The 21,834-nt window shown below is 46.3% G+C and overlaps 7 protein-coding genes across 7 annotated transcripts; 4 read left to right on the top strand and 3 right to left on the bottom strand.

The window, feature by feature from the left end:
- Nucleotides 1–812: 812 nt before the first annotated feature.
- Nucleotides 813–1,712, bottom strand: LAJ45_11010 (uncharacterized protein; the record flags this gene model as incomplete). Its single annotated transcript, XM_046120523.1, has 1 exon — nucleotides 813–1,712. The coding sequence occupies one exon, from the start codon at nucleotides 1,710–1,712 to the stop codon at nucleotides 813–815; it is 900 nt and encodes a 299-aa protein (XP_045966294.1).
- Nucleotides 1,713–4,547: 2,835 nt separating this feature from the next.
- Nucleotides 4,548–5,058, top strand: LAJ45_11009 (uncharacterized protein; the record flags this gene model as incomplete). Its single annotated transcript, XM_046120522.1, has 2 exons — nucleotides 4,548–4,631; nucleotides 4,885–5,058. 2 exons carry the CDS (start codon nucleotides 4,548–4,550, stop codon nucleotides 5,056–5,058), a joined length of 258 nt encoding a protein of 85 aa, XP_045966293.1.
- A 4,006-nt stretch (nucleotides 5,059–9,064) lies between these two features.
- Nucleotides 9,065–10,239, top strand: LAJ45_11008 (uncharacterized protein; the record flags this gene model as incomplete). Its single annotated transcript, XM_046120521.1, has 4 exons — nucleotides 9,065–9,115; nucleotides 9,186–9,684; nucleotides 9,755–10,132; nucleotides 10,208–10,239. 4 exons carry the CDS (start codon nucleotides 9,065–9,067, stop codon nucleotides 10,237–10,239), a joined length of 960 nt encoding a protein of 319 aa, XP_045966292.1.
- Nucleotides 10,240–11,532: 1,293 nt separating this feature from the next.
- LAJ45_11007 (uncharacterized protein) lies at nucleotides 11,533–12,608 on the bottom strand (the record flags this gene model as incomplete). The annotated part of the gene is made up of 4 exons (XM_046120520.1): nucleotides 11,533–11,761; nucleotides 11,858–12,222; nucleotides 12,296–12,512; nucleotides 12,592–12,608. The coding sequence occupies 4 exons, from the start codon at nucleotides 12,606–12,608 to the stop codon at nucleotides 11,533–11,535; spliced, it is 828 nt and encodes a 275-aa protein (XP_045966291.1).
- A 1,333-nt stretch (nucleotides 12,609–13,941) lies between these two features.
- LAJ45_11006 (uncharacterized protein) lies at nucleotides 13,942–14,883 on the top strand (the record flags this gene model as incomplete). The annotated part of the gene is made up of 4 exons (XM_046120519.1): nucleotides 13,942–13,962; nucleotides 14,116–14,251; nucleotides 14,355–14,664; nucleotides 14,754–14,883. The coding sequence occupies 4 exons, from the start codon at nucleotides 13,942–13,944 to the stop codon at nucleotides 14,881–14,883; spliced, it is 597 nt and encodes a 198-aa protein (XP_045966290.1).
- Nucleotides 14,884–15,652: 769 nt separating this feature from the next.
- LAJ45_11005 (uncharacterized protein) lies at nucleotides 15,653–16,265 on the bottom strand (the record flags this gene model as incomplete). Its single annotated transcript, XM_046120518.1, has 4 exons — nucleotides 15,653–15,688; nucleotides 15,750–15,844; nucleotides 15,969–16,134; nucleotides 16,227–16,265. The coding sequence occupies 4 exons, from the start codon at nucleotides 16,263–16,265 to the stop codon at nucleotides 15,653–15,655; spliced, it is 336 nt and encodes a 111-aa protein (XP_045966289.1).
- A 307-nt stretch (nucleotides 16,266–16,572) lies between these two features.
- On the top strand, nucleotides 16,573–17,974 carry LAJ45_11004 (uncharacterized protein; the record flags this gene model as incomplete). The annotated part of the gene is made up of 6 exons (XM_046120517.1): nucleotides 16,573–16,605; nucleotides 16,734–16,896; nucleotides 16,973–17,138; nucleotides 17,265–17,376; nucleotides 17,443–17,445; nucleotides 17,912–17,974. 6 exons carry the CDS (start codon nucleotides 16,573–16,575, stop codon nucleotides 17,972–17,974), a joined length of 540 nt encoding a protein of 179 aa, XP_045966288.1.
- Between the last annotated feature and the right edge of the window lie 3,860 nt (nucleotides 17,975–21,834).

The following is a 21,834-nucleotide window of genomic DNA, read 5'->3' as shown; positions in this document are numbered from 1 at the left end:
TAGCGTTGCTAGGGTCGAGAACTACTCGTGTTTTCACAGCGTTTGTGAACACAACCGGCATTACATACACACAAAAAATAGCCCAGACAACCTTTTTGTATGGCATGCAATAGCGGTGGTGTTCACAAACGCTATGAATAGACGAGTACTAAGGAGCATGGTGATTGAACATGGTGATTGAGCACTGAACAGGAGTGAGCTCTAGTTGAGGCTCTGAAGCTCTGAGGCTCTGAGGCTCTGGGTCTGGGGTGCATGAAGATTTTAAAGTCAACGATAGATGTCTAGAGACTTGAGGGCTAGAATTTAGAGTTTCGCTCGACTGTTCTGCTGCTCTCTAGCTCAGACTCGCTTGAGGTTCCTGCTCGGTTTATCCCTTGGTCTGTTCCCGCGAATCACGACGATTGTTTAAAGCACTACTCGATTGAGGATTTTTGCGTGACGAGTGGAGACAATTTTGCACCGCCGACAGCCGCTTTCAGCTAGACAGTAGATTTTGTGTGGTGAGCCACGAATTGCCACAAGTCCTGAATACAGACGAAAGGATCTTGCTGTCAACTTAAGGTTAGGTTTGCACATCAATCACAATTCTGAAGATGTCACGTTTTGATCAATTGAGGCACCAGTTTTGTAATGGTAAACAAAGATAAAGTTTAATTTGAAGTAAAATAGAACGAATGATATGCAGCTAATAGTTCCAAGGGTACAAGTATACAGTTTTTTTTATTATCAAAAAATGCTCCCCAAAAACGCCAAACCAAGAAGTGAAAATAAAAATAAAAAGATAAACTTTTATCGAAACAAAAAGAAGTCTATCACCAAGAATGAAGCAGCACATCCCCAAGTACTGCTCTGTGGTCGCTGGCATAAACACCATCGTCAAATCGACTCTCTAGCACGCCATAGTCCTCCACCGTCCATGGCGCATCCCCCATCATCACCCCTCCTCTCTCAATCTTTTTCCCCATCCCGCTCAAGAAGAGGAAATCGATCCTCTTCGGTCCCACATCCTCCTCGTACCCAAACCCTGTGAATGTGTTTTCGTGCCCATATCTCAACCGCTCATCCAAATAATCCCTCAAGTCCGACACGGGTGATCCCGAGGCATTCAGCACCGAGTAAGCCTCCTCGTTCGGCTCGGAGTTGAAATCCCCCGCAAGGAAGGTGGGGAAGGCCGCCTTCTCGACTTGCGCAATAATCATTTTTGCCGCGTTTTTACGCGAGACCGAGCCCTGGTCGTCGAGATGGGTGTTCATAGCCATCACTGAGGTGCCCGTCTCATTGTTTGTAAACTCGCCAATGGTCAGGACGCGGATACTCGCTGCATCCCAGCTCTTTGACGGTACTGTTGGTGTCTCAGACAGCCAAATTGTTTTCCAGAAATTGAGCCTCCAGACCTTGGGGCGATATAGGATGGGCGCGTATTCGCCGGCCTCGGCACCATCGTCCCGGCCGACCCCTATGTACGCCCACTCACCAGGAGTGGTAGCATTGAGGGAGCCGAGAATGTCGAGGAGCTGCGAGTGGAGGACTTCTTGCAGGCAAATGAATGAGGCAGGAATGTAGCGAGTGTGTAGCTTGAGCGAGTTGACCACGTATGGGAGTCGAACAGGCCACTTTTCCTCACCACGGAATGGGCTGGTGGTGGCATAACGGATGTTATGGGTGATAAGACGGATTGGTACGTCTGAGGAAGAAGTCCCTGATATTTGCATATTGCGAATCTGACAAATGGATAATGTAGTTCGGTGCAGTGTGGTGGAGGATTGTTTGTTGTTGCGGGGGAGGGTGGGTTGTTGTGAATTATGGAGGGATATATAGGTATGGTTGTTGAGTAATTAACAACCGATACGGATCCGAATAAATGAGTGTTTTCCACCATCCATGGGCCAAGCTTTTACTTGGACTGTCAAAAAAGTGTTACAGTTACAATAAATATTGCTTCAATCATCGGAATCCTCCAACTCTGTAGTAGAGATGTCTGGATTTCTCGAGAGCCTCCTCTTGTAACTTCATCCTGGCCTCAGTCTTTTTGAATGCTTTGCGTTCAAGGTGCTTGTCCGGGGTGCATGCGAGAATAAACAATCCAAAGATAGACATTTTTATTGGGTGGTTGAGTGTTTGCTGAGGAATTAGAATTGTTTGTAATTGGAATTGTTTGCAATTGATCTGGCGGATGGCTGATGATGAGTGTGGGGATGTGAAGTTGAGAATGGAACTCGGGGGAGGTATATGGCATTTATGGATTCTTCTTCTTCTAGGCCCCTCTGTGAGAATAAGCTCGAACCGGATATGTAATACGATTCGAGAGTCGCATATCCGGCGGGGGCGCGCGGGCCAACGGTGTTGGATGGGCCGAAAGCGGTCGCGGTCGGGGTTAACTAACAAACTATGCACGATTGATAATTGACGATCCAATGGATACGGCCTTCAACCAACCCAACCTCCATTCTGCGCATGTTTCTGCATTATTCCCCCTCTCTTCTAACTTCCCCACTTCTTCCTTCACAAGAAGAAGTCTATCGGTCAATGTTGAAGTCTCAAACGACGCAGGGCGTCCAGAGCCTCAGGCACAAAGTCATCATAACGCTACTAACAGGGGCTTGTAGACCACTGGATTCTGATGAATCTCCAATCTCTTCATCGTGTTCTTTTCTTTTTTTTTCGAGGCCCCCAGCACAGCCGGAGGTGTTTGACATCCACCTTTTCCCCAATGACCTAGAACCCCGAGATGATACTCTATCTCCAAAAGGTATGGTGGTGTGGGCCCTGAATACGATTCAGACCACCCTGTGCAACGTGCAGACACACGATCTTTGGGCTAGACGCACCCTGACGTGGGTTGTGTTGGCCAGCCAAAGAACTGACGACTCGAGAGACTAAGCGAAGAAGACGCCAGGCGCATCCTGGGCACACTCCGTACATGGTCGGAACATCGAAGCGGAAGATGCTGCTTTGGATCAATTGTCCAATGTCTAAGAAAATATCTGGATGTTTCACCATGCAGTCATATTTAGAAGAGCGACCTGGGGGCAAATAGTAAAGTCCCCAGATACACTACTCGTAGGTAGAGAGCAATGGGCACCACTGATGTCATGACTCAATATTCGTCTTCTGAAGAGAGTTCTGTGCGCACAAAATCTCTCTCCCAAAACAGTACTCAGCATACGGCTGCTTATGTGCTTTAAACATCGTGACGCAAAAGCAACTTGGAGCCTATGGAACAACACCCATTCGTGCCTAAATAGATATGTAAGCCATCGAAATATGCCATGCACGTTAATCAGAATTTTTCCCTCATCCCGAATGGATTATCTTCGTCAACTTAGCCGAAACGTCCGAATAGCGGTTTAGGGTTCGGAGTTTACGCTGGTTGGTTGCCGGACCCGACCGTTTTATTTGTATCGATCATGGTTTATCATTCGGCGCATTCGACGCGCAGATATATCATTAATTGTGCCCTGAATTATGCCCTGGAGCGTTTCCGAACCACAATCCATCCCGATATAATAGATGACGACAAGATCCAGGTGCCTGCGTTTGTGTGGGCCAGTAAAAGTCTTTGTGCGTAGTAATTCGTACTCAGGTGCGTACGGTACGTATGAATTGTACAGTATAAACAGCCTACCAAAGTTCAGGGCCCAATCGTAGCATTCTTCCAGAAGCCCCAAAGAGCCTCTCTCGTCTATTACCTGGTACCAGGTGCCTGGGTGGTACTACGAAAAGAATAAGATTTGGCCAGTATCTGCCCAAATGCTGGTACCGATCTACGAGGCTGAGCCTCTGTGCCCGAATGAAGGCCCTTATTCAAAACGTTAGTCCTGCCTTGTGCATTGCAACGGTTCCAAATGGAGCATTAATGTGCATCTTTTCGTCTGATGTTCTTACAGGATAGTACCAACCTCCTTGTTTCAAATTCCCCGATTTGCTTCCCCTCACTCCATCTCTCTACACAGCCCTCCTTTATCGTATGGTCAGTCGCTGAGGCTCTTCGGATGCCCCTCCGGTCCCTTCTCGTGGTACTGTTGTTCGTGCAGCTAGTAATGAATGACAGTGGTTTTGAAAAGAAGACCAGAAATTGTTACACAACAAAAACATCTGGTCTTGCGTCATCCTAAGTACTGTGGCTACGAAGCTTTGGCTAGCAAGGTGATACAGGCAGCTACTAAGCTGGACATATACAGGTATGAGAACTTCTCAACAACACTGTGGAATATGAAACACAAGAGTTCTGAAAACACGCACAGGATCGGAACTATAGCTATACCACAGCCTCTACGCGCACACAGCGCGAATTCTGACAGGTTTGCTGTACGCCGCCTGTCTACGTACAACATTGATATCGAAGCTGCAAATACAACAAAGATTTATTCATGGCTGTTCTGTTACACCGTCGTCTGGACCGGTCCAGGCACACTCATCCCTACCGTTTTCCTTTTTCCAAGTCTACTGATGTCCATCGGTACCCCTGCAGCTGCAGTGGAAAAAGGTTTCCTACGGCGGATTTTATTTTATGCTTTTTGAGGCTCTCGTCACAAACTCCTCGAATCATGGTTTCTGGGTGCGCCAAGAATACACTTCAGTGTCTTACAAACGTGCAGTACCGAGAAACGTCAGAACGTCACTTCACTTTCGTACCAAGGTTCCATGCTCTGCCTACATGGTTTCCTCTTTAGTCAGGTAGTTCTAGTGTGCGCAGTAAATAATTATTTGACAGGTACGTCTGTTTCTATTCATAAGCATAAGTAAATACAGCTACACAGCTTGTAGCATAAAAACGCGCAGTGGTGCACGTGCACGCCAGCTGGTTGACAATCGATTTGGAATGTTGTACTGACCTACATACTCTGACAGACACCGGTACATGTAAACTCACAACAACAGTAGAGGCAGAGGCAGAGGCAGAGGCAGAGGCAGAGGCAGAGGCAGAGGCAGGAGCAGGAGCAGAAGCAGAAGCAGAAGCAGAAGCAGAAGCAGAAGCAGAAGCAGAAGCAGAAGCAGAAGCAGAAGCAGAAGCAGAAGCAGAAGCACTGCTTCAAACCAGACACTGCAACTAGCTAATTCTCTCTCGTGAGAGGGTAGGTTCAAGCTCTAGCATCTAGCCATACATTATGGCGCAATAAAGGGACAGCACGAAAAAAAAAAAACGCCCGCTGGAGCTGAACATCTAGCTGCACTGCATCAGATCAATGCTATTGTGGCGATAATAGAGAGGGAGGGGATGAAGCTGCTGAATCTGCCGACACCTACCATTATGCGCCTACTACGTCTTTGTCACCGCTACGCTGGCAGTTTCACAATGGGATTGATATTTAGCTAGCTAGCTAGCGACCTTCCATTGTATGTACGTGAAGTACGGCATTGTGCAAGTACAATGATGTAAGGAACTGGTCTTCTAGAGTGAAAAGTCGCTGCATCATGGAAGGTCCATGTTCTGTTATTGCTCAAGATCGACGCATAGGCGCATATCGCGATTCAAAACAAGCCTAAGACAGCATCGATAGGGTGGGGAAATTTTTTTATTTTTTTGCACAGCCTCTATTATTGTTTATTTTTTTTCAGCCGCCATTGGAGGACGATGACCTCGGATGAGAGAGGGAACTCGATGGTGGAGAGGTACACGTTTACGTCGCGTTGATCATTGCAGACAAAGCTCGTAGGTACTGGGGGTCCGGCCCTCAAATACCAACAAATACAATGAAACGAGGTCTCTATTGTTATCTATTATTACACTCGCCAAATCAAACGCAAAGAGAAATATTCGGATAAACTATTAACTGGAGAGCCCGGGGTATCGGAAACATCTTAGCCCTGGTTGAAACAACTCGACGTCCAATTATCGATATGGTAACAATCTTCATTACCATAGACTGAGCTCAGCGCATCTGAAACAGAACCTGCTTTCATAATGCAGGTACCTCATAGGCTGCATATCGGCTTTGCTTTTTATTTTTTTCTTGGTGATATGCCGTCAGCACGGTAGTTAATCTTTTTAAACAAAGTCCAAACAAATGTTTATCCACGGCCACCAGAGAAGGACTTTTTTCCCCTTTACAACTACAAGGCATATCAGTACTTGGGAACTTTGATACGGCTTAATTAACGTACGATTCTAATTTTAAGCCAGGCAGTTCCATCAACCAACGTATTTCTGCATTCCGTGGCTTGGTAGTGGTCACCTTAATATATCAATCTCAGCTGGAGTTGGATTTTTGGGCTAGCGGGGAACGAACACTGAAATTAGACAGAGCAAGAGAAGAATTTTTCTGTCTAGGATTTGTGCTGTAACTGCCCTCGGTATCTCCTTGATACATGTTTGATACTTGTGCGCGCCAGAGGAGAATCGGGCCAGCCAAGTCATGACATATCACCCGCACCAGGGGTCCATACTATAGAAATCACTTTCCTCGAAAAACGGAGGTGGAACACTGCGGGGTACGCCTTTTGCCCCTAAAACGAGCAGAGTTACAATACTTACTAACTTTACCCAGTTCTTGGAAGTCCTTTGTTGCCATCATGGAAACTCTCCATAGATACTGCTATTAATTCAAGCCTTTGGCCATGGCTAATAGGTAAAAGCGTCGACATGGTGGGCTAAATGGTGTTCCCCAAGGGCCTCCAGCATCTGGAATCAAATCCTAACTTGTATAATACGAGGCTCTCTCCAAAACTCTCAAGGGAAGCAAAAAGGCAGAATTCATGTTTCAGTGATATCCCCTTACAAGACATAAAACAGTTGCAATTCGTTAACCAGTACACAGCCATACCGTCTCTCTACTAACACTCTAATTTTAAGGGCCGAAGATGTGTTATAATAAAGCTACTCTGTGCTCGGAAGTCATTTACTGCTATGTGGGCGCTCTCTATAGATAGTTCTACTAATGCAAGGGTCATAGGTGAAACCGTCGATCTGGGCTAAATAATATTCCAGAACATCTAAACAAAATTATGGTTCGCATAATGCGAGGCCCCCCCCCCCAAAAAAAAAGTCCTCAAAGAAAGAAAGAGGCAGAACCCTCGTTTCAGTGATACATGTATCTACCTACGAGACATAAAATCTCCTTACGGGGCATAAAACGGCTGCGACTAGCTAGTTAGTAACTACGTGTACTCAGCCATACCATCCCTTTCCTGATACTCTAGTCTCAAGGACAGAAGATGTGTTATCATGCCAACTTAACCTCTGAAGCTGGTTGTAAAAAAGTCCTCCTCTCTCCCCGAAAGCTAAATTAGTTAAATAATAGGCACAAGTAGTAATTGCTTTTTAAGCATGAAAAAAGGAACCGTTTTTTCTTCTTCCTGTCTGCCCCACACCCGGACTAGCGGGACACATGCAGTCATTGGCGTGCCACTGCAAGTTTTCAGCTCCAAAGATTTCATCTTTTGATATGGTTATTACCAATCTTGAATTTCGCTTTGTTCGGACTTGGTAATAGGGTTCTTTGCGAGACTGCTACGTATTTTCAGCCCCACGCGCAATCGGGGATGAGACAATACAGTAGAGTAATTGTTGATGACGCTTTTTTCTGTTGAGGTTGCGATACAAGCCGGGTGCGAAAAATTTCTTCGCACCGAAAGTCAAGAGTTACGAAAAATGCAATGGGCGACTCCAGATCCAACCAGGTGTAGCATCGTAGCTAGAGATTAAGAAATTTGTAGTGGATTCAGCTCCTATATCTTTTTGCGTATTGTGCTCAAGAATCGAAAGGAGGCAGAAGAAGAGGAAGTTTCGTGCGCCTGCCAGACACCGAGAATTTTTTTAAAGAAAAAAAAAAGTTTGATTGGCCTAAGCCACAACATTACAGTTAAAGTTCACGCTAGATATCCGCCAAAAAAAGCTTAATTGCTCTTGGAACTAGCTAGAGCCACTGCTGCCTACACTATTCTGCGTATTGTGGAGCATGTCACTCGGGAGTATTGGAGTACCAATGTCAACGTCGGCGGCATGTATGGGCTTGCAATTGTGAAAAGGCACCTGTATGTTCAGTTGCAAGGGCCTTTGTCCCCAGCTTCTGTGTTATGGTAGCGGCTTAGCTAGTCTCAATTCGTCTCAACATCGCTCTATTTTAGCTGACTGCTCATCACTGGTACCTGATATCCCTTCTTGTTTTTTAAATCCTGTTACTAGCTAGTACCTTTTTTAGTTAGTCTGATAAACATTCTCCAGAATAAGTAAACTGTAACTCAATTCGTCAAGAGAGTTTGAGTAGTACCGTAATAATTCTCAAATTGGGAGCTTATCAGTAGGTTAATTAGCCCAATTGATATTGATCAAGGACAGGTAACCAACTCCATGCATGTACTAACTGTAGACAACGGAACTCTAAGAAGAGGATAGGAACACACCAACTAGTTACATGTAGCTATATATCGGGCAAGAGAGACTACACTTATACCCCTCTTATCAACCAATCAAGCCTACTATCCTCGAGAAATCTACTTTATTTGTATGGATATGATACAGTACACTATTATTTACGTAAATACTTGCCCTCAAATTATTTAATAACCAAATATGAAATGGATTACCCTCACCGGCCAGCGCGCATAAAAATTCTGCTATGGCCTGTGGCTGGTAGAGTGAGGATCGTGAGTATCAATTCCTCTTATTCAGCGGCAAATATAGTACAGCAAGTCTTGTAGCTGACAGTCGTCGAGTCCATTAAATACCACAAAAGATTGCCATTGGTTGGTCTTTGTGTATTCCTGTATATATTCCCACAAACAGGCGAACCATCAATCCTACAGCTACAGCCATCTGACGATTCTGCATGCTCCTCGACCGTATTCGGTCCCAAGCGAATTTAAGGATATTGTTTCCCCGTAAGGCGCTGTCACAGCTGTTTGTTTCTGCATGCACGCAGGGGCTATCCCTGCAGGATGACATACCGAGGAATCTCAAAGTCGTGATGCAACCGTACTACGTAGCACATTCACTAACTTGGCCAGCTATATAAGAACCGACTGTTTCCAGGAACACAGCTCGTCGCCCAACGCCAATTCCTCCCCACATCACCATAGCGAGTTACCGATCTCGGCGCAAAGCAGAAGCAGAAACAAAAATAGGATGGACCCCATAACCGTCATCCGCTATGCCTTCCTCTTCAATTCCGCTGCCGTAAGAAGCCCAGCTACCACTGCCAAAACCAAAGACCAAAAACCTGTAACTAACACGCATATATACACAGATAATAGTCGCGAAATACACCCCCGCCCTCAGCCGGCGCTTCATTGCCTACGGTGTCTCCGCCGAACCCATCCCCGAAGGTTACAAAGAAAAGCGGCCCCCGCCATCCGACACCCCCGTCTCGCAGTTTCTCGACGCCGCGGCCGAGACCAAGACGCCGCACAGCTGGTTCACGCACTTCTACTACGTTTGTTTCGCCTGTAACCTTTTCTGGGCGTGGCAGATCGTCACGCACGGGAGTGTCTACCAGCTGTTGAGCAGCTACATCACGCCGGCGGCGGCAGCAGGAGTCAGTGAGAATGGGAGAAAAGAGGTGGTGGGACAGACGATACACCAGGTAGTGCTCACGTGGCTGTGCTTCATGATCCAGGCGTCGAGGAGGATATATGAGTGTCTTTATATCCAGAAGCCGGGGGCGTCGAAGATGTGGGTGGGGCATTATGCGATTGGGATATGGTTCTATCTAACCATGAGCATCGCGATCTGGATTGAAGGGACCGGTTAGTATTCCTTTTATTCACTGGTGGTATAGTATAGCGTTCGCTGACTGGCGTTCACAAACCTCCACAGCGGCGATTAACAAATTCAACTTCACGCCCATGAACTTATATAACCTCGTCGGGCCACCATCCTTAAAGTCCCTCTTCGGGATAATCCTCTTCCTCCTCGGCTCTGGAATCCAGCATGACACTCACGTCTATCTCGCCACCCTCAAAAAGTACACCCTCCCCACGGGACCCTTCTTCGACTCGCTGCTCTGCCCGCACTATGCCGCCGAGTGCCTCATCTATCTCGCGCTCTCACTCCTGTCGGCGCCCCGAGGAGTGGGAATGCCAGTGAATGGAACAGTGCTCGCGGGGCTGGTGTTTGTGGTGGTGAATTTGGGGTGCTCGAGCTTGTCGACGAGGGAGTGGTATATACAGAAGTTTGGAAGGCATTCAGTGGAGCGTGAGTTTTTACCCGTTATCTTTCTTGCATTGCCGTGTCTAAGGAGCTTTTACTGATGTATGGATGATGGTGAAGACCGGTATAATATGATCCCATGGCTGTTTTAGGCAGTATCTTGTGTTTCATGGCTTGAATCTAGGCCACCCTGTAGGCGATATCTTGTGTTTGACAACCGTGAATATATATCAAAAGTCGGAAGGCTCTTGGTCAATGACTGGGGTTGCTGATACTTTTATTTTTATTTTGTTTAATTCATTAATTGCATGGTTGCTGATACTTAATGCAAGTAGTAATAATTTTTTTGTGTTTGTGGATTGACATTTAAAAGGAGCCACATATGCCAACCAAAACCATCCATGTATATGCACATGACAGTATTCATTGTCAATAACAGAAATTACCCGAGTAAACTGAATATAAGTATCTAATGCCGCAACTTTTAGTGCTGATGGAAAACTTCATTTTTCCACCCACTCCTGCAGCTGGCTGGCTGTAATACCTCCTCTCCGTCTTCACAACATATTTACTCAAGCCTTTATGAATTATAAACATATATTCCGTCTTGAATTCTCAATAAATAGCCTTGCAAAACGTTGCCTTGTGAATTTTCGGTACTGTCCATCGGATTTACAATATTCTATACAGCGTAGAGCGGGCGACACTGGAACGTTCAATAGATCTTGTGGTTCCTATCACCGGGACTATTGTATCAAGCGCCCAAAGCCCCCCACCCCTCATCCATACGCCTATATATCGTGAAACTCTTCAGGTACCGGGAGGAAATCAAGCTAGCGCCGGGCTTCTTGTATTAGCCCAGACCTCTACGGTCATGGAGAAGTATACGGCTGGTCTAAGTTATTAATTTTGCGTGGTCGAGAGGCTGGTACTTATATGCTGGACCGGACTTGTAGCCCTTCACATACTAAATACTGGGTATTTATCATCTTCGGTAGTAGCGGTGATACTTGAGGTAATATCCCCTACGGTCCTGTAAACTAGAGGTTTCAAGGTAGAGATTACTCTACAGCTTTGTTCAATTGATTATGTTATCCATATACCAGCGTTTCCGACTCTTGGCCGGAGTGGGGATATGACATGAATAGCATAACATGTAGCTGTCGCTTTGCCAATTTCAACATAAAGCTCGTGGGAAGCCCATAGAACTTTCCATGGCTCAAAAATTATGTTTCCCCATGTTACTCAATTAACTCATAAAACAGAATTGGTACCAATGCCCGACTAACTGAAACAAACACTCTAGAAGGGAGGGTATAACAGAAACGAAGGGAAAAGAAAGACCCCCCGAAACTTGGCCAAGCATAAGTCTTAAAATACACATTGAATACTTAGTATCTATATTTATATACCTCTTGTTAGATGGTATAATTATATAAGACGCATTAACGCTTGAAAAGCGAATTTCCAAGATTAAATTTGGCCACTTTGAGGACATCTCTATATGTCAAGCTTGTCCTGATCTGCCGGTCATATCGACCATCAGCAAAGAGGTCCTTTTCCCCTAGAAGATCCCAATTGGCCACAGTTTCAGGGCCAAGATTCTCGTCTGCTGTTTGTTGCGCGATTCCGTGCAGATGAGCTGTGTACATGTCATCCGTAGTTACTAAAAGACTGTGGCAAGAAAAACAATTAGATTAGCTAAATTATCCTAGAGGAGTTCGCCGAGCTGCTCGTAGGGGATGGCTACGGGACTAGGGTTCACCGTACCTTCTTGGCTCCTGCAAAATTCCAAATTTTGCTTCACCCAGACCTTCTTCGCTCTTCTCAAACACTTCTAAAACAATCGGCGCTCCCAAGCTCACAGTTGCCACCATTGGGTGATAGGCTGGACCATCTTCATGGGCCATGATTCCTTCTCCGGGCTTGTACTCATTCACCAGGACATGGTTTGGCTGTTTATGAGGGGAATTGTCCCAAATACCCAATTCTTGCATGCGGGGAATTATTGGCAATTCAAGCCAGGAAGGAAGCGGCTCGGCAAGAAGAATGTTTGATTTTGACAGAGCGCTGGGCCAGGTTTGGAGACGACGATGGGTGAGAATTGTCCATTTTGGCTTTGGGGCGGAGGCGATCTAAAATTTTGGGTTAGTGCAATGCGGGGTGCAGCGTCTACAGTGCCAGGGAAGATGGACAAGGTGTACGTACTTGTGAGAGCAGCTGTGACTCTTCAGAAGGGCTAATGAAGTTTGGTATGTAGTAAGTTGTCTTTGGTAGTGATGGTACCAGAGCGGTGTCTGGTGGTGTTCTTGAAGCTCCCATCGTGAGTTTAGGATGTGTTTTATTTATTTCCTCTTTCCGGTGTGTGGGGGGAATGGGGATGCATCTAAACCGCGGGAGGGGCCGCTGGAGTGACGTTTTGATCCTATCGGATTATGTATCATTACCACGACCCCACATTATCAGGGTTCGGTTTGCAGGGGCAGCTTGCGAATTGTACCTACCCTGAAGGGCCGTACATGCTTCTTTGCAGGATAAAAGAAATATTTGCTTGTCCCTCCAGGTACAAAGATGATCTGCCTCCTGAAGGTATGTGCTTGCGAGATTCTCGATCCCTAGCAGAGCAAATTTGCTCACATCCTCTCCTCTCGGGAACGTGCTTTCATTGCAGGGTTTCTTTCGGTTATAATTGACGAACCCCACGCGCTTCAAAAAGAGAGCTGTTTGTTTCTGCTCGCCGTGCCGGCAGATAGACTCAAATGCTTTCCGCACGCGTTTGCCGGATGTTTGACGATACCCCACCGTTTTTCTCCAGAGCAGCTCAGCCGCCGGCAACATTCTCTAATAAATATGTGAAATCGTTCAGCCGAGGATCCTGGTACCGGACAACAGCCTCATGTTTCTGTGGTTAGACTTGGGTCAAGAAATTACAGGAGACGATGGGGTTTACATAATACGCCAGCTAAGTGGTATAGCTCTCTGAGGTACATGTAGGTAGGTAGCTGGGAATAGAGAAAAACACCCAGAGGAAGAGGAGCAAATAAGGGCCCGTCATCATATCTCAAGTCCTGGAAAGCTAGAAAAATAGGACGGCATAATTAATAATTCGGAGGAACTGGATCCAGAGATTCGGAGATGAGAATACCGCCATGAAGGAGCTTAGAAAGAAACTCAGCGAGGTCTTCTGGTGAAGTACATGTAGACAGATACCAATAACTGCATTTATGCTTTCCCGCATTATATGTAGCTTGTAAACTCAAAAAATTAAGGTACATGTTTGAGTATTCTGTGGCTTTATAGATCTGAACACAGTACCCATAATAATTATATTTATAAACACTGAGATTCATTTCAATAGCAATTGCTTGATTCCTTTGACTTTCATACTTATGGTCGCTGAGAACGGTAGCATGTACCAAATACTACCTCCCCAGAGTAAATGCCGTACGCTGCGCAATGCTTCCAAGTCCAGTCATGTTTCCACTAGAGAACTAAGTCACCGCACTATTCCACCCACAATTCAGAGGATGACAAGGTGCCATCCTATGTTAATTGTTGCGACGATAAGTGACGTTGGTTGCGATAAAGTGTTGTTGTGGTCGTTGTTGTGGCTCAACACCCGATAAGGGCTTACCCTACCCCTTGCGACTGTCTTTATGTGTGGCTTTGCAGTCGCGCACACAGCGGCGCGCCCACTCACAGTCACCCATCGTCAACCTCACTCACGGAACCTTTCCCACAGACGACAATCAACATCAACAACAGCATTCCGACGACGACAAACCCGTTCCGGATAACCCTCCCCCTCCGACGTCAATACCTCTCGTTACTCGCCAAACCACACACTAGCAAGAATGTCCCAATTCGAGCCCGTGGTGAGTCTAAACTACCCATTCCGGAGCTATCAGCTTCTTCGAATTTTTGCCATTTGGGTGGTGGAGATGATAGAGCGAGCTGGGATTATGTGGCAGGGTAGCGAGGGAACTACGGTGTAGCAGTTGCGCTAATGGGTGGGAATTTGCGCATAGGTCGTTATCGATGGCAAGGGACATCTCCTTGGTCGTCTGGCCAGTATTGTGGCCAAGCAGCTTCTTGAAGGCCAAAAGATCGTTGTTGTGAGATGCGAGGACCTCAACATCTCAGGCGAGTTCTTCAGGAACAAGCGTACGTTACTAGCTTCTTCTTTTATGCAGTTTCCCGGCAAAGGGTAAATGATAGTTTTCAAGATGAAGGGCTCAACTAATATCTTAATCTTCTACCCGTATAGTTAAGTACCACGCATACCTCAGGAAGGGTAACAGGTTCAACCCTACCCGCGGTCCCTTCCACTTCCGCGCTCCTTCCCGCATTTTCTACAAGACCGTTCGTGGCATGATCTCGCACAAGACCGCCCGTGGACAAGCCGCTCTCGAGCGCCTTAAGGTTTTCGAGGGTATCCCTCCCCCATACGACACCAAGAAGCGCCTCGTCGTTCCCCAAGCCCTGAGGATCTTGAGGCTGAAGCCCGGAAGGAAGTACTGCACAGTCGGAAGACTGAGCACGGAGGTTGGCTGGAAATACGATGATGTTGTCAAGAGGTCAGTGAACTCGAAATCTACGATTCTGGAGGAGGGATATAGAAAACGGGCATTTTGGGAATATAAGACTGATTATTGGATGTGCACAGGCTCGAGGAGAAGAGAAAGGTCAAGTCCAAGGCTTACTACGCCAGGAAGTTGGCTCTCGCCAAGAGGCTGGGCGAGGCACAGAAGAACACCGCTACCAACAAGGAGGAATTGGCGGCCCTCGGGTACTAGACGTGTCGCATATGTGTACTCCCTTAAATACGACGCGAATCGATTCCAAAAGTTCCCAGTTTACGAAAATCCGCAAACAAATTTTCTCATTCTTTTTTTTCGCACGTTTGGCTTTTTTTTTAGGTCTCTTCTGCTGAGGGCATAGGCAGGAATAGAAGGGACTGTCAAAAAAATAAAAGTAGTTACAAGGTTCTAGGGATTCGGTGGGTTTGTGTTGCGGGGGTTATATTTGCTCTCTCTTCTGGGTACTCGGCGATTTTTTTTCTTTTTTTCTTTTTTTCCTTGTGGGTATCATGGTGCGTATTAAGAGTCATGGGCAAAGAGGGTTTTGTGAATATCATCAGCTCTTCCAAACAAATGAAACCACCTGACCCGGAATAATTGGTTTGTTCGATTTGTAGCGATGGGGTTTAGAGGTTAGAGGGGACTCTGCTAGGTCTGAGCTGAGCTTTGTGAGCTGAGCTGTGCTACTACCCAAGCTGGTCTTGTGATTTCTTGATTTCTTATAGGCTGGTATTAATTTTATTTGATTCTCTCTTCTCCGTCCTGGTGTCTCCATAAATTCACCATCACAATCGATAACTCGGTCTAAATAAGGGAAGGTTCACAAGAAGGGAAATGCTAAAATGTCTTATAATCTTAAGTGTGCATTGTTTGTCTATACTTATATCGATTAGAAAAAAACTTTTGTCCGGAAAATCATTACGCCGAGACACCATAATAATAACCATTAGGAACCCTTCCTCGCCGTGTTCTAAATTGTTGACACTCAGTTCTCCTTCCATTTGTGACCGCATGTAACGCACTAATATTACATCATAAACGTCAGCGCACATCTGGTAGAATTGGACGACAATAACCCCCACCTTGAAGAACGCCGTCATCGGCTCATCAGCGCTTCTAATTTGCACCATGTAGAAGTATGCCTTTGTTCCTGTACAGTCCTCGCTCGGGCATTGCGCTGCGGTGAGTGAAAGAAAGCAAACACGTCAGTAAATCCGATGTTTCATAACTCCCGATAACTCGAGGTTTTCGGCCTGTCGGCGCGGTGGCCGATTGGGTGACGGAGGGAGTATCAGTCATACCTTCTGTCTGGTCAACGTTATCCCAAGCGCCCTCTCCGCCCATAACATCGTCGACTTCCTTCCGCTTCATGGGCTTGCGCTCATAGTATTTTCGCGTGAGGATGAATTGGTATGGGCAAGTGCGACACTCGAGACGATTGGTACCGGTTTCTGGGGATCGCGAAACCTATTGTGACTGTTAGAAATTATGAGTCTGATTCGATACCCAGAACGAGAGAACACATGGGTATGGACACAAGATAGGGGTAACGCAAGTACCGTAAGCGAGTTGGAGCATTGAGGGCAGAATAGCAACATCGCGACACCAATGTTGTCAGCTCGAGTTTCTTAACAGCTTCCGTCAGTCAGAGTTGGGAAAGAAAAAAAAGCTCCCAGGATCCATTAATGCCAAGCTTTATACAACCCTAACCCCGTATCACTGCCCCACCACTAGCGTGATACGCGCCGCGCTTGTCCACAGTTCACTCCTGATTACCTAGAGTAACGCGGCCAAAGCAAGCTCTCCTCCTTTTCTGTTCCGCTCTCCTCCGGTTTTGCATCAAACACTTTCTCGAGCTCCATTTTCCTACCAACCTACATCAAAACACTCGGAATTCTTGCAGTCATGGCTGGAACTACTACTGCACACGAGGACGAGGTATGTGGCTTCCCCTCCCTCCCTCCCACAAAGCCGTTGTTGTGAGGCGGGGGTTGCTCCCTGGCTTTTTGGTCCCTAGGTTTCGGTTCCTGAATTTCGTCACTAATAAGGATTGAACAACCATCCAGGGTGCATCGCCGAAAGAACTTCTCCTCGAGGCTGCCCGCCGGAACAACGTGGACCTTCTCGAGGAAGTCCTCGGAAATAAAAAAGTAGATGCTGATTTCCTCAATCACTCTACCGATGGAGTTGGAAATACTGCCTTACATATGGCTGCGCAGCACGGATCCTGTTAGTTACTATGACCCTTCACCCTTCCCCTCCTTTACCCCTCGTTTAATAGGTTCTAATAGCTTTTTCTCTCTAGTGGAAGTACTAGACCATCTTCTCGACCAAGAGGGCCTCGAGGTAGACCCCATAAACCGCATGGAACAAGAGACCCCACTCCACAAGGCAGTGCAGTACGCGAACAAGGAAAAGGAGCACGGCGTGGATGTTGTGGAGATGTTGATTGATGCTGGTGCCGATCCCAGGTTCGTTGCCTGTCATACCGTACCCCTGCATTCTGTGCCGCATTTATTTTTAACTTCACTTGGGGGGAGGCGGGGGGAAAGAGTTACTGTTCCGGACTTGAGGCTGACAATGGTTGGATAAAACAGGATACGAAACAAACAAAAGCAACGACCAATAGACATTGTGGATCCCCGAGACACAAAGCTCAGGGAAATTCTACAGAGGGCGGAATACGCTATGACTGTCGGGAACGACGTTGTAGATGATGACGATAACGACGGCCCAGCATCAGACTCGGACTAAACTTATTATATTCATAATAAGGAGGTGTGTTTCCTGGTGCACAGTTGTTTTTGTTTTTATTTCCTTTTTATGGGCTTGTATTTTTTTTATTTCAAAGCCTGTTTTCGGTCTTTCGTTAGGTCTATTTTTACCACGCTAGAGATTTCGTATATCACGAGTGGGAGTATGTTTTAGTTTTGTTTGCTCAATTTTCTCCATTGTTTCCTACTCCTCCGGGGTGATATCATGCCGTATTAAGAAATTCCGCCTGCTCCTTCTCGTCTTAGAGCTTTAAACCGTGGACTCAGTATATGGAGCTCCAACTAGAAGTTTGAATGTTGTATGGATATCTGTGATGTTTCAGTCAAGTTAGAAGCTTCTAGATTTCTGTGTTTAACTATAAATTGTTCTCCATAGAGATTGTTTACTAATACTAGCTTCCACTTTTAATTTTATTCCTAAAGGAATAGAAAACCGGAAGTATGATGCTCTAGCTAACATGAGGTCTTAGAAAAGGGCCACAAATACAATTATGAATGCTAAAGCTCACAAGACTACTGAGTACCGTCTTTGACAGTGAGAGGGAGAACTATTGTACTAGAAATAGGGTTAGTATGGCTGGTTGAGCCAATAGGACTCCTAAATAATCTTACCACAGGCCGTATCATTTCCTTTATATTATGTAATCTAGCTAACTTTATCAGTAGTAATTATTATCGAGTGATAATCCATGAACATTAGCTATTTCAACCGTTAGTATGCTACACACAGGACGGAAACATCTCCTCTATCCGTTTAATCCTTTGGATCCCCTGCCCACTAGGAATGATTGCACAGTCTTTGCCAAAGGCACATCATGCATATTAGATGATGCGGACTAGTGGCCTTTGCCTTTATCGATGTTTGTCCATTTAGACCCCTAGCCCAAAACAACCACTGCATCAGTGTCGAGATGATAGCTTCCTTCACCTAGTAATAGGAACGCATGGGTAAGCAGACTTGTGAATCTCCTAACTTACCAGACTTTAAAGAGAGATGGATTCGTCGCCGGGGGATACGTCTAGTCCCTTTACCCCCAATGTTATCGTGAGGTAAAACTCATATTTGACCTCTAGAAACCACAAAATGGTCCGGATTAAGCGGAGAGCTGGATGAAACTCCACCATACAGCCCACGATAATTCATACATACTTTGACCACCTGCATACCAGAGTCTGTTTAATCATTCATGGGATAATCTAACGAGATTTCATTGGAGCTTTGATGTCCGGTCCCGGTATCGAGAGCATGGTTTGTGTAGAAACATTTTTTGCCCTACAGATGTTTCGCTAGCCAGCACCAATGCGTTTATTTTTCTGGTAGCACTGTACCGGGCAGAAAAGTCCGGGCGCCAGGCGGTGTGCATTTTATCTTGTTTGTTAATAAATACGCGTTGTCACTTGGATTGCTTGAAAGAGAGCGGAATAAGAGGATATTTCGAAAGCTATCGGGTAGCATGTTCAACTTTTTGTGTTAGCCAGCTCTTCTCGCTCATATCACCCCGGAGAATACGCACGAGATATGATGTTTCCTAGATGAATCTGTCGGGTCTATACTTCTGTGGGTGCGCTTGGAGAGGTAGGAGTTTTGCAGTTGTCTCGCTCCCATTGGCCCTCAAGGAGGTTCTGCCTATGAACACTGCAATTAACGGGAGCTTGGAGAATTCTAGTTTCACTGCCAGTGGCTTATCAGCGACGCATATAGGGGTAGGCGGGCTACAATAGCCATGCATGAGTAGAGTTTCAGTGTTGGAGAGATCGATTTCCTAGGCCGCCCCGGAGGTCCGTCAGTCTAATTCTTCACGCGTGCACCAGCAGGATTTAATGAGCCAGCTATTTGATTCCAACTGTTCTACACTACCCATTAGACTATTTAGCAAGCCACGAAGACCTATGCTTCGCGAGTGCCTGGTCAAAACGGCCTATCTGTTCATTTGTGTACTACTGCGGCCGAGGGGCCTGTCGAAGAGGGAAGAAGACACACTAACAGGCGCCTCATATCGTTTAACAAACCAAAAGTTATCACCCCACATTAACGTAATGGTCCCAAATATCAGGGAAATTTACGGACGAAAATTATCCTATACTTTAGATATGAACTTTTTCGATGCTTATCAACCCATCGAGTGATAATCCATGACTACCCTACCACCCTACCACCCCACCACCCCAGTCATCCCGCGATAACATACCCGCGATAAGGCCGTGCGTGCGTCCAAGACACTCTCGCTTTCTCTCCTTATTTCCCCTCAAATCTCCACTATGGATGGATATCATTCACTTTGACAGCTGTTAATTATCCCGTTCGATGCACAACGGGATGAGTGTTAATTTTGTAGGTCTCAGCCACCCGTCAGTTGTATTTTTGGTAGTACAGTAAATACATCACAATTACAATATCGTATAGATAAGTAGTGCTTTAGTGGGAGGCTAGCTGGGACTCCTTACGTTCTAGCTAAGGTACTGTATGTACCCTTGAGCCTCCCCTCCTTTCTTGTTTACTCGGTTACAACACCACTCACAAAACATCACTCGCTCTTCCTCCCTTCCTTCCTTCCTTCCTTCCCTCTCCGCGGCCACCCCACCAGACACACACAAAGCCACCGAAACATACAACATCTTCCCAAAGCCAGGAATCCCCGTCTCACCCGCCGATCCTCCAGGCTAGCTACTCTACCGAGCAAGCCACCCATGTCATACCATACTATATCTGAAACACCCCAAGCCCCTACTCCTTAAATATTGACCGGTGAGTTACATAGCTAGAGTAAAGTGTAATCTACAATATCATTCCTCGCAGGGAGGCAGGGATGGTGATTGATACTGGGGTTAGGGATCAGTGGGTAGAGCTGTGGAAACTAGAGACTAACGGTCACAACCAGGGTACTGTATATTACGTATATGGCGCTTTATTAATATCTGGGGTTTTTAGACCGTGAGCCGGTTTATGGGAGCGTAGTGAGGTCGGTCGGCTGAGGTCAGCCCAGTTGATCTCGTGAGGCCGGCTCAGTCGGGCAGGCAAGCTCAGTCTGGTTTGCATGTTCGCTCAGTCAGGCGAGGTCAACTCAGTCTGCGCATATCCAGCACTCCGTTGTATAGAGTTAGCTTAGTCGGACGAAGTTAACTCAGTCAGGAGGAGTACAAGATCAGTCCGTTTTCCATGTTGGCTCAGCCGGACAAAGTCAACTCAGTCCATCTTGAAGGTGGACTCAGTTGGATGGGTCAAGATTGTAAACTGACCCTTGACGAGGTTAACTCAGTCCAGTATAAATGTCGACTAAGTCGGATGGATAAGCTTAGTTGCGCACACCTCAAGCTCAATCGGATAGATAAGCTCAAGTTCAGTTTGGGAGATAAGCTCTGTCAGACGAGGCCAGATGAGTGTCTAAATCAGCTTAACTAAACGACAGCCAGATCAGTCAGATGGGGCCAACTCAGTCGAGTAGAAAAACTCAGCCGAGTAGAAAAACTCAGCCGGACAGTCAAACTAAGTCGACTATAGGAGCTCAGTCTAACAGAGAAAGCTCAGCCAAACAGTTAAACTCATCCCAGGCCCAGGCCCTACCAGCTCAGTCGGACCCAAACCGCAAGCACTTTCGCAGGCTCAGTTGGGCGGGTAAGAAGACCAGTTCAGTTTGGGTCGTATGTAAATATATTGAATTAGTCTGGCAGATAAGCTTATTTGGACGGTAGCGGTCTCGGTTTATAAACTGACTTAGCCGGACGGGAAGGCTCAGTTGGGTGGACCAGATCAGTCGGACAGATATACTTAGTTGGACAGGTACATTCAGTTGGACTGATACAAGCTCGGTTTATAAACCAACCAGGCAATTGCAAATTCAGTCAAACCAAGGTCAGTCGAATTAAATGAACTCAATAGATTGGATACATGTACAATCAACTTCATTGGCCTGCATCAACTCTGGGTCAGTTGAGCTTAGGTCAACCACACCCTCGTCTGTCCATTGGCCAAGGTCAAGAACGCAAAACACGACAGCTGCTGCTGCCAGACTGTCCGGTCCATCACATCCAATCAAACCCCATAACATCCCGCAGAAATATTTATTTATGAGTAGAGTAGATAGAGTACACATCCGCCCCCCGCCCCCCCCCCCCCCCCCCTCTCCCCGTCCCCTTGTCCCCTTGTCCCCTTGTCCCCTGTCCCCTCTCCTCTCTCCCTCTATATTCAATTCCAAAAAGGTATATATATATATATAATATATGCTCGCAACACAATCATAGCACACCCATCATAACGCGTCATAAAACCTCCAACTCCCCTCTCCTGGATCCCGCGCCATCGTAACTATGCATGCATAAAAATAACTAAGACGCAAAAAAAACAATCAAGAACCAACTGCAAAAAAGACCAAGCGCAAAAGAAAAACAAGCACAA

Source organism: Morchella importuna, assembly GCF_003444635.1.
Source record: "Morchella importuna strain M04M26 chromosome Unknown Morimp01GS054, whole genome shotgun sequence".
Taxonomy (NCBI): domain Eukaryota; kingdom Fungi; phylum Ascomycota; class Pezizomycetes; order Pezizales; family Morchellaceae; genus Morchella; species Morchella importuna.
This window is presented reverse-complemented; position numbering and strand designations above follow the sequence as displayed.